Source organism: Sphaeroforma arctica, assembly GCF_001186125.1.
Source record: "Sphaeroforma arctica JP610 unplaced genomic scaffold supercont1.130, whole genome shotgun sequence".
NCBI lineage: Eukaryota > Ichthyosporea > Ichthyophonida > Sphaeroforma > Sphaeroforma arctica.
Window position 1 is genome coordinate 120,238 of NW_014040428.1, and position 16,209 is coordinate 136,446.

At 41.3% G+C, this 16,209-nt stretch overlaps 3 protein-coding genes across 3 annotated transcripts; 2 read left to right on the forward strand and 1 right to left on the reverse strand.

Moving 5' to 3' along the window:
- Nucleotides 1–4,755: 4,755 nt before the first annotated feature.
- SARC_02799 (hypothetical protein) lies at nt 4,756–5,115 on the forward strand (the record flags this gene model as incomplete). The annotated part of the gene is made up of 1 exon (XM_014303438.1): nt 4,756–5,115. The coding sequence occupies one exon, from the start codon at nt 4,756–4,758 to the stop codon at nt 5,113–5,115; it is 360 nt and encodes a 119-aa protein (XP_014158913.1).
- Nucleotides 5,116–9,497: 4,382 nt separating this feature from the next.
- Nucleotides 9,498–10,325, forward strand: SARC_02800 (hypothetical protein; the record flags this gene model as incomplete). The annotated part of the gene is made up of 1 exon (XM_014303439.1): nt 9,498–10,325. One exon carries the CDS (start codon nt 9,498–9,500, stop codon nt 10,323–10,325), a length of 828 nt encoding a protein of 275 aa, XP_014158914.1.
- Nucleotides 10,326–12,257: 1,932 nt separating this feature from the next.
- SARC_02801 (hypothetical protein) lies at nt 12,258–15,505 on the reverse strand (the record flags this gene model as incomplete). The annotated part of the gene is made up of 4 exons (XM_014303440.1): nt 12,258–12,426; nt 13,645–13,715; nt 14,870–15,045; nt 15,436–15,505. 4 exons carry the CDS (start codon nt 15,503–15,505, stop codon nt 12,258–12,260), a joined length of 486 nt encoding a protein of 161 aa, XP_014158915.1.
- Between the last annotated feature and the right edge of the window lie 704 nt (nt 15,506–16,209).

Below are 16,209 nucleotides of genomic sequence, written 5' to 3' on the forward strand. Positions count from 1 at the left end.
CCCCAAAATCCACTGGGCTGAAGTCCTCTATGTGAGACATATCTAACTATAACAAGTGGTGGACCATCTCATCGCATCCGCCAACACAGGCTACTACAAAGGCGATGTAAAAGATGTATTCCGGTTCAAGAATATGAAACGCATTGCTATCTTTATTCGTGGACTGAAGGATCAGTTGAAGATGGAAGTTCGTCTTAAGCATGTAATAAGCCGGGCCTCCACATTAGACTCTATGTATAAACGTACTCTTAAGCAGTACGCAAATTATAAACGTACTCTTAATAGTACGAGGAACTTAAGTTTCCTAAATGTACTCTTAATTAATAGTGCGATGAACTCAAGTCTCCTAAATGTGCTTTTTATAGCACGATGAACTTAAGTTTCTTAAAATGGTTTTTAATGGTTTTATTAATTAAACCTTTTCCATTTAACATATCAGATATTTGGATAAGGCCATTGAAAGGCCTCATTAAAATACCAAACATAAAAGAGTTGGTCTAGTTCTATTAATAGAGCTTTATTTACTTTCCAATTTTATTTATATCCGAATACTTCGGTAGCGGGATGGCTCAACCGAATATAGGTTTCTAGGGACTATTAACGTTACCTAGTTGATCCTCCGATAAGCCAACCAGATGTGCCAGTCTGATGAAGGCTAAGTCGGTAATTCTTGATAGTGGCAAGTTATTGGTTAAGACAATAACTAACGACGTCAAGAGTATTTTTATTTCTATTTCTTTTTTTCTAAAGATAGGATTTATGAGTCTCTCGGATTCGCCCCAGAATAGAGCGACAACGAAACACTAAATAAAATCCCTTCGGCGGAAAGAGTACAGAGAGGATTATATATAGGCAATGTCTCAGCCTCACAATCCCTCAGAGTCTTGCTGTTTTCACGAGGCAAACCTAACTTTATTAAACGTCTCATTTCGTTTATTTATATCGATATTTACACGATATAGAATTTACCTACACGTTTATTTATTCTAAGGCATTAGTATCGCCTTTATTAGACCGAATCTTACACATTTTAAAGTTAGCAAAAGTATAAATTACTTAGACTACTTAAGCGTAAAGGTAAGTTATCTACCACAACAATTTTTTTCTCTGGTCTAAGCTAGTCGTTAAGAGACAATCTAGTAGTCATAAGTCAAGATTATGACCAAGAATGACAACACTCCTTCTAAGAAGCGTAGAGCTGAAAAGAAGAAGATGGAGAAAGAAGTCGCTAACGCTGCCGCAGCTATTACTGCTCACAAGCAACCGACGCCGCTGCTGATGCATTTAAGTGCACTGTAGCCAAAGCACTTGCCTATGACAATTATAGTCAAAAGGACAATGCTTCAGATAAGGAAGTAGCCACTCCGCTTAAGGAGACTACTCCTTCTGACAGAGCCCGAGGGCCAACTATAGCCTCAACTTCAAAGCTTGCATTAACGAGACCAAGAAGTGAGACAAGGGATACGTCGCAAGACGCCCCAACCCATTCTTCTGATGAAAATCAGAAAGGAAAGTCCCCAAATATGAGGGCGTCCCCAGATATAGGGGACAAGGACAAATATCAGAAGGAACCTATTATGGAACCAGAAGAGGAGGCAAGCTCAAGTAGCAAAACCGAATCTACGTCCGAGACTTCTAAGCCGAAGCACATAAGTAAATTATTTACTAAATACGCTGATCTTAAGAATCAGTTAACTACTATTATGAAAGACTTGACTGTCGAGCATGTAGATTAATTAGAAAGATCGGGAAAACATACACAGCGCTTACGCGAGCATGTTTCCCCGGGCATTACTGAAGCCCTACAGAAGTGGACAGAACGTCGACAGGCAATCACGCCCAAAGACTCAAGCTCGACACCTGAGCCATATGATCCAGAGATGCACAGCGTCGATATACCGTACGAGGCATTACTGCCAGAAGAACAGGCTAATCATTCGCCTGTTCTGACACCTGGTCGTGAGTCACCTGTCCTCAAAGGTATTATAGACCGAGAGGTAAGAAAACATACTCCGCCACTTGTACCCAATTGGGAGGACAATCGTCGGAAACCAGTTAAGACTGGGTATGTTATTCCGACGCCAAGGGATATTAATCATCCCCGCAGATGTGTGAACGATGTCGAGTTTAATTGCTTCGACCGCACGGCTTTACACCAACCCGCAGAGGATTTCCACTCTGACGAGGTGACCGACCTTAATAAACCGGTCGACGACTATACCAATAAAATGGAAGGCAACCGACCTCTGACTCCTCTAATTCCTTTTTTAAACCCCTCACCACCCGTGGCTGCTCAGCCCCTTCTTCAGACTCCCGCTCCAGACACCTCTCCCTCACAGGCGAGTACTCACGTGCTCTCCGCCAACCCCACCTCGGTTTCTCAGCCCTCCATTCAAATCCTCTTACTCCTCGCCCTACCTTTATCCACACCTGTGATGAATATCACAAGAATATCATTAATCTTAGTCGCTCCACCATCAAAATGGTCGCGAAAGGAAGAATTACACTCACCCACGCATCGCCCAAAACGGGCGAGTGGATGATTGTACTGAACACATTAAAGAACCTTGTTGGTATCTCGAAGAATACTTCTTCAGAAGTCTCCCCCTCCAGACCCCCCCCCCCCCCCCCCCCCACCCTGAACGGCACAGTGAAACAAGCTCACAACGCTCACTAATCACGGAAGCGGGCATGCAACACAAATCCTCCGGGGCAACGCGAAACGTTGGGCCGACATGATTAAAAACAACACATTACCACAACAGAGAAGATGTATACCTTCAGCGATGTGTGACAACAGAAATCGTACCTCGACCGGTTGACGCACATTTCCACTGTCTTGTTGTTTCCAAGCTAGTAGGCTAGTTTAAGAAATCACGCCATAAACTTGAAACCCGAGAGGGTTTGTTAAGGTGTCCAACTGGTCGCTCCAAAACAGCACCTTTGACACTTGGCGCATCCAAAACATGATTCCGGCACAATGACAACATGACAGCCGCAAAGTCGAGTTTCTCCCGAACATCCGTCCTCAATGGTCTCCAGGTGAAAGAAAGGATACACTATGCGATAATCACACCGCCGCCACGCTGCCAACCATGCACTCAACATATAAGCCTCTAGCAGTTTCTACCATTTCGGAACTAGACAACACTTACACTTCTTTCAGAGACGCGACCAACCTACCTCCCAACCCTTCAGTGTCAATTTCTCCCCCTAGTTTGCCTCTCACACCTCGTGTCGACGCCCGCTACAGTAGTTACCAAGTACAGGACATATCGAATACATTTGACGACTTGTAAAACACAACACCCGCAACGTCACAAAACAATTCCCTATTCTATGTCCATAATGGTCTCCGGATGGAAGAAGTGCTACATTAACCGATACTCCGCACTCTTACCTCATCCCGGAAGATTGATACAACAACCCACCGATTCTCGCCCCCATTGTCCCAGCCGCGCCACCAACCTTGATTTCTTCGCGTACGACACCTCCGCACAGCTCCTGCCACTCCAACACCAGACACTTACACTTCTCCGAGAGACGCATCCAGCCCACTGTCTTCCAACCCTTCGGCGGGGTGCACACTCACATCGCCCAGCACTATTCCGACTGTATTTAGCACACTGACCGGCAGTTGGAAATGGCTGCATTTGCCTAACTATATAACTTACTGCAATCACAAAGGTTACACATATATATTTAGCTGTATCTCCAGTGATACCAAAATGTTCACCTATGGCGCCCGGATTGAACCGTGACTTTTTAAAAAATGCACAAATATTACAAAGCGATGTCATATTGTGAGTGTGCACTTCTTCCTCCCTTGTTGATCAATGCAGGAAGTAGTAGTAAATTAAGTGAATGACTGAACTAACCAACCGCGAGTACTTCGATGTCTGTCCGCACGATCCGCTCCTGGGTGGTTTTCTTTAATTCTTCCATGATGAGATCGTCAATCCTGGGCGGATTGTTTTTTAACCTTCCGGGAGTTAGTCAATAGTGCTGACCTAGTACCATTTAATCGGCTCCCATCACAAAATATACCCCAAACAATATTTAAACTTACATATCTTTCCGGTTTTGTAGTAAACTAGGTGAATGACTGAACCAGCCAACCTACTACTAGATTGGTTGGTTCAGTGTGGTCAAAACCCCGTTGAGTTATTATTCTAACTAATTATATATAAAATATATACGTTAAAACTGTTCTATAGTACCCCGCATAATGTATTAAAATAATATGCAGTATTGAGACGTGAAACTATTATCATTTATCCAATACGTATTTATCGTTTATCCAATATGTATTTGTAACAACGTTTATGTTTATGATTCATAGTTGTTATCCACTTTAGAGTATAATATGTTATCTCTCACAAGTTCAGAGAAAGAGCGTCAGACTCTGTCAGAGAGGTGAACAATACATTGAACATTAACTCAATCAGTAGAATACTGAGGCCGAGTCTAATCGGTTATAGCAAATTTTCGTAACAGTAACAATAATAGGGCAAATTAAGGCTGAAAAATTTCGAAATGACTCAGAAGATGTCCTTTCGAGATTTCAGATTCAATTGCACAAAAGTAGTTAATATATAACTTGACATTTCCCGCCAAAGTACAGACTATTTATAAACCTACTCTAAGTGCGTAGCTATCAATAATTCAAATGCGTATTATAATATATCATAGAAAGTGTCTAATAAATATATACTACTTCTATTATATACAACCTCTGTTCTTTTGTGATACAATATGTACGAGGAACTTCCCATCTTCTACACACGCCGAATAGAATTGAGGCAGCGATTGGCTAGTGCCATCAATGAGGATACATCCAGTGCTAGTGATGTGCTTAGCAATATTTTGCGTACAATGGAGGAGAGTAGCATTAACACAAGTAGTATTGATAAGGAGGAGGATAGTAAATCAAGTAGTGACGAAGACTCCGAAAGTGAGGATAATATTACAACCGCTATGATAATAACTACAATGTTAACGGTACTAACAAACATCATTCCTGTTCTAGAACAATCAAATATCGTGCCTAGAGGATCACTTGTGTATCGGTTTCGGCCATCGTTCGATGAGATCGCTGACACATGCTACAAATGAACTTCTTCCATGTTGACATGCTCATGAGCTTACCTCAGTTTTTAGTTTTAAAACAAGCTATCACACCTATGTGTGAACGCGATGAAGTCATGGGAAGCCTGAGGAACGAAAGCATCGATGTTGGGGTTCAATTAGCTATAACTTTACGTATGTTAGCGGGGGGCCAAGTAGCAGATTTCAAGTGCACACATGTAATGCATAAAAGTAGTGCGTGCAATCAACGATGTCAGTGATCTGGATGCACTGAGCATACCCTTTCCTACTACCACACAAGAGTGCAAGGAGATAGCCGAAGGATTCAGGCAAAGATCAACGTTTGGAGTTATTGGACACTGTGTAGAAGCAGTAGATGGAATTTTTGTCAGAACACAACTGCCGACAGAAAAAGAGTGTCCTTGGAGACAACATTTATTCTCTAGCCATAAGATGGCCCTTGCAGTGAATTGCCAAGCAATCTATGATCATCGCTATCGATTCACAGCATTTGCTTGTTCATCTTTTGGCTCCGTACATGACAAGCGTGCCTTAGAGGCCTGTGGCTTTTTAGATTTGATTCGGACGCTGCCTTGACCGTACTATGTAGTAGGTGATAATGCGTACACGGGTGATGAATTCATGCTTGTTCCTTGACTTGGTAGAAATATTTTTCAATCCCAAACACGTATGCATATTGAGCAAGCGTTTGGGATATTTGTAAGAAAGTGGGGTATCCTATGGAAGCCGATACAATATAGCTTTGCATTTTTTCCTTCATGAGCTACTTATGTGCCTAGCTAAATTACGTAATTATTGTATTGGTTTTGACGATGTAAAAGGACAGGGTTATCTTGGCATCTCAAAAACTGAGTTTAATAACGCATGTATTGGCGTGAGTGATATATTTTTAGATCAGAGTATAAAGTTTCAAACAAAGGATGGAGCGGGACTGTTGCAGAGGAATATTACGAGCGTGTGAGGGTTTTCAGATATACTATTTTTAGTGGAGACCTTACAGAAGCAGACAAACAAGTCATACGTGATGAGATGGATATGAAAAAAACAAACAAGATGCGGCCTTAGTGTTCAAGTCTGCTACATTACCTCTTATGACACATATGGCAGGTGAAGTGGATCAAAGAAGATTGAGAAGGCCAGACTGGAATGTACGAAGAAATTCGACACAGAAGGCAAGATACAAACAAAAGACATATCTATAATGTCAAATACAAAGGATGTACACAAATATAGACAAAGGTAATAAAGTGATTGATGAAATAATTATTTTTTAGTCATTTCTTTTTATTATTGTTCATATACGTGATATATAAATATTGCTGTTGTTGTTGTAGCTCGCTTTGTGTAATAATCATCATATAAATATATTCATATGTACGAGTGCGTGGTTAATTTGTACAATACATAGACACGACTCGCTTTGCATAATCATCATATATTAAATATCATATATACATACAACATACAATGTAATTTATACGCGCTCACACCTTTGAGATTGTCTGATCAGCCCAATGCATCCAATTCATCGCTTAACTTGTCAAGACTCTTCTTCAGTTTTGACCGGAGTGGTTCTTCTGCATCCCGAAGTACTTTTTGTACAGACTGCATATCTTTAATGATACTTTCGAGATCACGGACCTTTTTCATCTGAATATTGCTAGTTCGTTTCAGTAGATAGTCTTCTAAAACATCCGTCAGTCGATCTATTTTACGACCCGCTTCATTCAAATTATTCCGTGCCTATTTTTCCATTGTGAGGGGTGGGTGTAAATGCGTCTAGTAAATCAGGTGGTGAAGTATTACTACTGAATCGATATCGTTTTGATGTAACTTGTGTGGCTGGAGTTAAATCTTCACTTGAGTTAGAGGCGTGTGATGCAGAGCTTAATCCAGTAGGAATCAACGGATTTGTTACAGTTTCAAACATAGACAAGCAATCCGAGTCTTGCGCATAAGAGTACATAATTACGGGATATACGCTATCTGCAAAGTACAAAACACTCGGAGCATTACATCCACCTTTTGACAGTCTCATATTAAAGCTCGAAAACTCGGATTTCAAACCTTGCCACAGCTCGTATAGCTTCTTGCCGAGCTCGTCCTTCCAATCACCCGAGCTCTCATTAGCAGTTGCCTTGATGGTGTACACCAGGTTCATGCCCAACGGATCTGTATTTCTTATCTAATCAACATACTTGGCGGGGCGTTTATATGGATCATCCATCTCCTCTATTGTCACCAAATCTTCCTCACATGCTGATAGATTTGGTAACCATGGATATATCTTTTTGGTGGTTGTTGCGTTGGTATTGTTATTTTGTTTACACAGTAATCCTTGTCAGCGAAGTCTTAGACAAAAATGATCCACCAAGGGTCCCGATGACGAATTTGTCCGTTGTCGAGTCTTCCCCGGCCCCCTTGCAAGCTTTGTGTACCTACTACACCATCCTTATGAAGGTCATCGGTCATAATGCACGTCATCCTGCAGACAACACTTGGCGTTCGCTTGGCTCCGGCTTTACTGTTCTCTTTGGCTACCTTCACGGCTGTTTTGTTGTTACTTGACGCCTTGTCTTTCAGTGTTCTGCCATCATATTCTAAAGGAATATATGGCCAGTGCGGAAACTGTTCCATCTCTTCTCGGGCATTATCATTGGGTAGCAGTACAGTCACTAAAGTCTGTCATATAATTGTTGACAATACGAGGATCGTAAAAAGTCAGGGTGCACAGGTATAGGAGTCATACTTCTGTTTAAAAGTGGCCTATAAAGGGGCAACCAACGATTGTAATCCCCAGGTTTGATCTGCCTGGTGCCATGCTTTTGCGCATCGTACGTACCCTACGGAACAAAATTTGATATATTTTTTAGATGTACTTGAAGTAAAGTATATCACACGGAAGAGAGACGTTCTATTCTTTTGCTGCGTTTAGCTAGGTCTATTACATAATTAAAAAGCATACAAGAAATATACACTGTTATTAACAGCAGCATTCAAAAGAGGCATCGTAACCGCCTGACCGTTAAACCGCTTCTTTGTAGCAAACATGCTTGCATCCAATCGAACATTTTGTGCGGGCTTTCGTGTATCCATTTAGATTGATGGGGATATCGACGGTATTTTACATTTTCTTGGTAATTTTTGAAGATTCAGACTATAACGTAAAACTATAACAAAATCAACTATTACAAGAGTCAAATTTTGTCTCTGGAAGTTTTCAAAAGTGGGACACGAAATCATTTTTTTATTTAAAATTTAACTATAACGTGAAAACTATTATAGTTAAGACCTGGCCTTACTAGACTCTCTCTCTCTACTAATGAGAACTGCTAAATAAATATGTATGTCGAAGTGCTTCAAATTCTGGTATTTGTTTTTAAAATTTAATAATACGATTTAAATATAATGGAGAGTTCCTATTTGTTAACAAATATTTACAAAGAAAAGTCACTCTTTTTCACTCCACCTCCTACTTTCTCTATAGAATTCTGAATTCCATGTTGTTTGTTTTTAAGAAAAAACATAAAATAAAATAACATATAATAAAATAACTGTACTACGGATGTCATGGAGAGGTAACGTTAAAAAATCTAAAAAATAAAAAGGAGTAAAATGATATTTGAAAGGTATTCAAAGATTTAGAGATAGAGTAAGAGCCAAAGAGGACCTAGTTTCACGTTCCTGATGTACCCTTTGGAGCAGGTGACTGCACTCTACTAGTTCAGTCCTCAGATATGAGTTTGAGTTTGTCACTACTCTTTCTAGTCATTCGTCACACAGTCACACTTGAGCGAAGTCGTATGTATTTACCCCAATTCTACTCAGAATACATATCTCGAAACCCACCGAAACCGAAAACGCTGATTGTGTTTCAAAAAACAAATAAAGATTAAATCGTATTGTGAGTGCGAGCCTGCGACAGCCCTGCGTCCTGCGAGGCCGCACAATCGATGCTCTGAGATTCGAGATAAAATCCATTTTACTTCTACTGACGTCTGACGACATTGAGTGGTGGAAATTGAGACACATATCTATATTAACTTTTAAAACACAGCTGCTTTTTCGTACACAAACTCTTTCAGTAGAATCGAAGAAACCTTCAGTACGAAATAAGAATACTTCCTGTGACCTGTGGTGGACTGGGGGTGGAGCATAGTCAGGTAAAAATACACGCGACAGTAAAAATACACGCGACTATATTCACCAACTTTAAAGTTAGTGATTAAAAATTAGAACCCTTGAACAATTTGTTTTTAAAAATGCACTCTCGACTCTCCAGAGGGGGATCCGTGAAGTGAGATTTTTAACTTAAGTACTCAGCGTATGTGTACATAGCTCTTAGAATCTAGCTCACGTCGCCAGTGAACATACACACGACTACTATCATGGGCTTAGTTAAAGCATTCTTGAACAAAATTCAATCGACGTGGAATCAGAAGCAAAAGTCGGAGATAACACAATGGCAACCTGTAGGCCGCTATGGCGTCAGCCAGGATACGGTAAACTCCAATATGATCCAGATGAGCCAAGATAATGTCCTGCAAATTGTGCGTACCTCTGATAAACACTGGGAGGGCGAAGACGGTGACGGGATATACATAGAAGATGGACACAATGTCGTTATGAAGAGGAAAACAATGGTGAAAAGGAATACGCTGCAAATAACAAACACAACAGGGCAATCTACCAGTTGCCTAAAGGTTAAAACACCAATACCAGAATCATTACGGAGAGGAGATTTGTTTAGTGTCAGCAGTCGATTTGACCAAAGTAATAGGTCAACCCCGATTAGAACAAGATCTGGACAGCCACGGATCATGCCCAGCGTGGATAGCACACCCGAAGATAAGTTTAAACGCAGAAAAAATTCAAATTGCGCGACGAGCAGCAATGAATTTTTCAATCCAAGTGAGAATAGAGCAGCATGGCGTCCAATTCGCGAGGTTGCTGATGTTACATTCGATGAGACTGTAAATGTGGTTTACACACACGGAGAGAGTGAATATGATCGTACACCTATTGACGTTGATCATTCTGTGCCAATGATGACAGTGTATCGCGAACTCATGATTTTCAAACTTTGTGAGATGCCCATAAATGAATTCTCATTACACAATACGAATCAGCACCTTTCTAAGCTGCCACCCGCTGTGAAAGAGACAATGACTGGCGTGTTACACTCTATTCTAAACGACTACGGCGAGAGAGAATAGTTCATGCGAATTATAGGAAAACAAAAATGACCAAGTCATATTGTATCATTTTGCAGGCTGAACATATATTTACTATTCAAGTTAAAATATGGAAAGCCATATAAAAATGCATTCGGAAATAAACAAATTATTTTATAAATAAAACAATACATAAATCAAAATACACAAAATGTATAACAAAAAAACAATAGAACTTTTATACCTCGAACCATTTTTTAGTTTGTTTTCTGCCCTCAAATAAATAACAAGAGAGAGGCTGAGAGCCTGAGGACTTTGTCTATACGACACCCGTCACTTTGGCCCAAGTACCGAACTATTAAACGTGTACACTTCGCAGTCAAGTATCAGTTTTCGGTACATAATTTACACCTTTCACCTGAAATAGAACATAACGCCTCAGACTAGAGAGAGCCAATGTTCTGTTAAACATGTGAGCGTGAATTCGTGGATCCATACTTCTGAATATTTAAAAAATATCGTTTCATAGACTTCCAGAAAAGGAAGGCTATTTGCACAATTGCACTGTAGTTCAACAATGTTAAATTTGGTTTTGTCCCGTTCTGTTGTAAATTCCAGGTCCAAGGGATTTTGTCCTGTTCTGTGATTTCATTAACCGCAACATTCATTTTAGAACATAAATTCAAAAAAAAATCCACTCGGTTCATAAACTGTACATAGAAATACTAGGGATCTACGTTAATAATTAGACAAAGTCTGAGAGGCTGCGAGTCTGAGACTCGTTCGTATACGAGCAAAATATGTTTACACCTTGATGCTGCGGCCTGCGACCGACAGCCTACGTCAACACTCTACACTCTACGGACGAGTGACGACATGTCCTACAAATTGACATCACGTAATGACAAATGTAAGACGCACATAAATACCCAGATTTCAGTCTTTTTTAGGAGGCTATGCACTATGCAGATTTCTCAGCAATTCCCATGTCCATTTTCCCACCCCCTAAGGGCCCAAAAGGCAAAAGCATCTGTCCATATCGAATGAGCATGAGTCATGACCCCCTAAATACACTAAGAGAGAGAGAGAAAGAGAGTCTGGCGGTCTGGCCTGGGCGGCTGGGGCGCTGGGGCTGGAGGCTGGATGCCTGGACTCTGGACTCTGTGGAGTCACTTGAGTGGCGACTGAGTCTCCGGAGAGGTTCTTTTTGAAAACGCCTCAGAAGGGTCGGGAACTCGGAGTCGGGAAGTCGGGGGAGTGGGGACGGGTGTCGGCTTGTCCGGGACTCGGGGACGGGGGGGGAACTTGGACACGCAGGGGAATTTGGGTTGGTTTGTTTTTGTTTTCTTAAAAAACAAAAATAAAATAAAATACGGACAAAAAACCATAGCCTTCTAATTGTTTTTAATAAAAATAGATAAATATCATCAATTTCTGAATTTCATCATTCATCAATTAATGTAAATATTAGAAACGAAAACAACACATACTGGCATCGCTACTAATTATTGGCATGAATAGTAACTTGAAATCGGAACAATCCTCTTGACATTTCCAAGCAAAGCATCTATGACACAATTAGAGAGCTATACAGTTCGCTTGCATTGGAGATTGAAGCATATTACCAGCAGAACGTTTAGGAAGCTTTATATGATTCTACATTGGAGGTTCAATGTACACATTAAAGATTACTATCACCTGAGTGGATATATGAACTCAAGAGTTTCTCCACTGGAACACTCTCCATCGAGTCTTGCACATGGGCTATGTGATCAACCGTTTTCTACCCATATCAACTGACCATTCTGCAAGGGTTGTATCCGCTCCCTTTTCATGTACACAGTACTTTTTTGAGTGGCGTTATACTGTACACTGATCTCGCATACTATTACCAGTGGCGTGCGTGAGTACATCTATTCTTATTTCAAGCGAACACACGTGCTCCGATAGCAGACGCATATGCAAAATTGATGCTTAATCTGTTTTCCTTCTGTTCTCATCCGATGTCTCGTTTTCTTGCACACGTTCACTCTCTTTGGCATAACATTGGTACTCAAACAAGAGCACGTTATCCACATCCGAGGTATCCTTTAAGTACAGCCATTTGGCTATAGGAAATTGTACTGTTGCTTTCAGAGCGTCCCTGTGAGGCATTGAGAAACGGGCCGAATTGACGAATGGAGTTCAGTTGCACAGGCTTATCGCATGGCAAACAATTTGGCGTGCATTGAGTCAAAGTTTCGTCTAGCATTAGAATCATAAAGGTACAGATTGGACTATTAACCATCACCCTGAAATATACAGTTTCGCCTTCATAACAAGGTATGCGATGTCGTTAGCGAGTGATTGAGGTGTCAAACTGTCATTGGCTGTCTTCTCGCCTGATCGGAGTTCAGCACCACACTACTGTTTCACGAGGAGCATAACAAGGAGGCGAGGTACCTCAACAACAATCTCGATGCGTCAAAACAAATCTATATACAACTTACAACGGGTTTCCAAACATTCGGCTTGTACCATATAGTACGTACAAAGATATTGCGTACTGTAACGACGTAGATTCCCGTGTGCGGACAATCGGGTCGATCAATCGGCACAACGAGACTCATCGGACATTCACGCTTCTATCTATACTATGGTTTCCGGACGGCCAACGCACAGGCTACTAAGGCATATCACGATAAAACTTTACTTAAATAGCGACGTTATTGTAGAAAACACAGCAGGGATTCTCGGGATTGCTTATCAATTCCGAATACGCTTGATTTTCTGCCTCAAGGTCAGGGCTGTGTATATGCAGCACACCAACTACCACACGTTGTTTATCAAGCCGAGTACTGACGAGTTAACACAGGCAGCGAACATATACCAAGGGCTTGACAAAAGAATATGAGTAAATTAGAACGCCGCAGATACTGGGTACTGCACAGTCTAGACATAAAATTGGACAATTTTCTTGTTCTTTTTGTAGGGAGTATCATGGGCCCTTAACCCCAAGTCTCTACTTGCGACGTCATGATGTTCACAGAAGATAGCCATAACGCAATACCACTCACTTGCACCACAATCAGCATACGTTTTAAGAACGCAGTGATGACACCGACGCCCAATCGTGCAAAATATGACAATACGGCAACGACACACGTGTGACAAACCCTAGACGGCCAGCGGCCAAAATTACTCGTTTGTAATCGAGAATACCTCGGTGTGGTATATAGATACACGGGTGCAAACATTCTACTACGACACCTCTTCTGATACCACCAAGATTCTGTTCAAAGCGCACACATGCGCAATCTCTTCAAGAACAGTAGCAATCATGAGGACTAATCCATGTCAAGAGTAGCAATCAGAGACATACCTCAGAACCTCATTCCCGAGATAGAACCAGATCTCTGCAAAACCAGCTCCCGTCAGGCCTCCCACCACCACCTGTTGGAGGGTGTGGTACCGCAGATAGATGCGACAGTAACCCACTACAAATACCAGCATATACAGCAGCACTGTGCCTATGTGTTTGCACAGCCGGTCATATGAAGCACTCACTACCCACCTGTGCGGGGCATGTAGACAGTTATGCGAATTCAGTGCGTCGTGTGTGTGTGTGTAACTGGCAGGATACAAATATACGGATATCTATATACGAGGTCGTGTGTGAGGCGTAGATAGCTTCGAGCCCTCGGACACGGGTGTGAGCGTAGTCAACAGTCACAGCTGATAACTGTCGACAGTCTAAAATCCAACACGCTAAGTGTCGACGTAGAGTGTACGGATCTGGCTTGTATCGGGAGATCAGAGTGCGCAGTTGCGGTGAAGCGTATGTAAATTTGTGGTACTAAGTCTGTGTGTGCTACGGGTCATGAACCCTGTGCAAGGATATATACATAGGTATGCTAAGGAATGCTTCGCAACAACGCACAGAGCATATGAAAGGCAGAAAGCATAATAGTGACACTGTGGTGTCAATGAGCCTGGCGAATAGCTGACACTAAGAGCCGTCCTCATCAATGATGTGTAGGTAACAGATTCCATGAAAAATGAGAAACTCATATTGTTGTTGACGGTGACACACAGAAAGACATCCACACACACACACACACACACACACACACGCAGTCACACACGCACACACACACGCGCGGGGAGACATATACACACGCGTGTGCGCGCAGACACACGCACATACACACAAACATGCACATACACGCACACCCATATAAACACACACACACACACACACACACACACACACACACACATATATATATATATAAACACACACACACCAACATACACAGACAAACACACACACACACACACAGACTCACTAGCAGAACAATCCGATCGACTGTTATTGTTTATAAACAGATGAATGATTACAATCTCAACTCAGGCATGCCAGGTGAACAGCTTCAGCACCCATACTACTAAGAGCATGGCAATGTTCATGGCAAAAACACTCTCAAAGAATCATTTACACACGATAAACAGATTGACGAGAATCGTGCATGGGCACAAAATACCCGAAATCTATTCAGCATGATTTCTCAATACTCCTTCCCTTGCACACACATTCTTCGTGATACCTGAGCTCTAATACATTTGTACGTCTCATATATTTTACTCAAACCCCCACCTCGAACACGAGATATATACCGTTTCCAGAGGCAGAGGACCACAAAGTTGGCGAAGTACGCCGTGAACTGAGTGTGATTGGAAGGCATTCCGTGTTTGCCGTACACACCAATGTGTGCCGGATAGTCTGTGTACAACAGAGTAGTAGATTACACGTGAGCAAATATGGCAAATATACACGCAATCCGCTACGGAGAGTTACATACTCTGGTAATATGCATCTGTGAGTATTGACAATCTCATCGAGAAATGCACAGTTCTATAAATAAACGTACACTAGATAGTGCACATATGGTCGAGTGCAAGAAAGTGTATAGGTACATTTCCACTTCGAAGACACAAGCCGTAGACCCATACACATGGTGCTGAATGGTAGATGGCCTGCGTATTTGTCCATTGTAATGAACGAACATGCACAACGATAACTTTGAGCGCATGCCTGAAACTTAAACACAATCCGATAAGGGCCACTATGGGTATGATATTTCTCGCGATAGCACGGAATCCCTTTACCTACCATCGAATACCGGTCTGGCTTCCTTGATGCTTTTCTTGAGCACCAAGTTGAGAACTTCATTGACCACCATGCCCATCCCAAAGTAGGCGATGAATATGTCGCGACGAAGAAGGAAGGCAGTCACACTGCACGGAATAAGGATAAGCGGCACTAGGCTGCAGCCCAATACAAAAGGGAGTTATGATAAGTAATTAATAAGTTTTGCATGAGAAACGTCTGGGGAATGTCACAATAAAGATGTCACAATAGTCGTCTAGAGGCGACTGTGGGCCAAGAAACAATTGACATCTTGCACAAAAACTTTGAGGTGAACTATCAAAAAAATGACGTATAGGTCAGATACACAAGCAATGCACTAGGATATACAATAGGGACAGAAGTAATGGAGCCACACGGACACGGATATGGGATGAAAGTTGGCCGTAGCGTAAATATGTCTACATTGAACGCGAAACTAGCCATAAATTAACGACCAGCCAACAGTCACGGAGGAACAGCGATGTACGAAATCAAATGACAATTCGAAAATATTGAGGTGATACTGTATGCGTGGCAATCAGGCAAGTAGATACTCAAGTATAATCTTGCTGAGAGTGCACAGCCATAGAAAACGAAACCACGAATAATAAAAACATACAGATACGGAACTATATATATATATATATAAATATAATATATATATATATATATATATATATATATATATATATATATATATATATATATATATATATATATATATATATATATATATACTATATATATATATATATA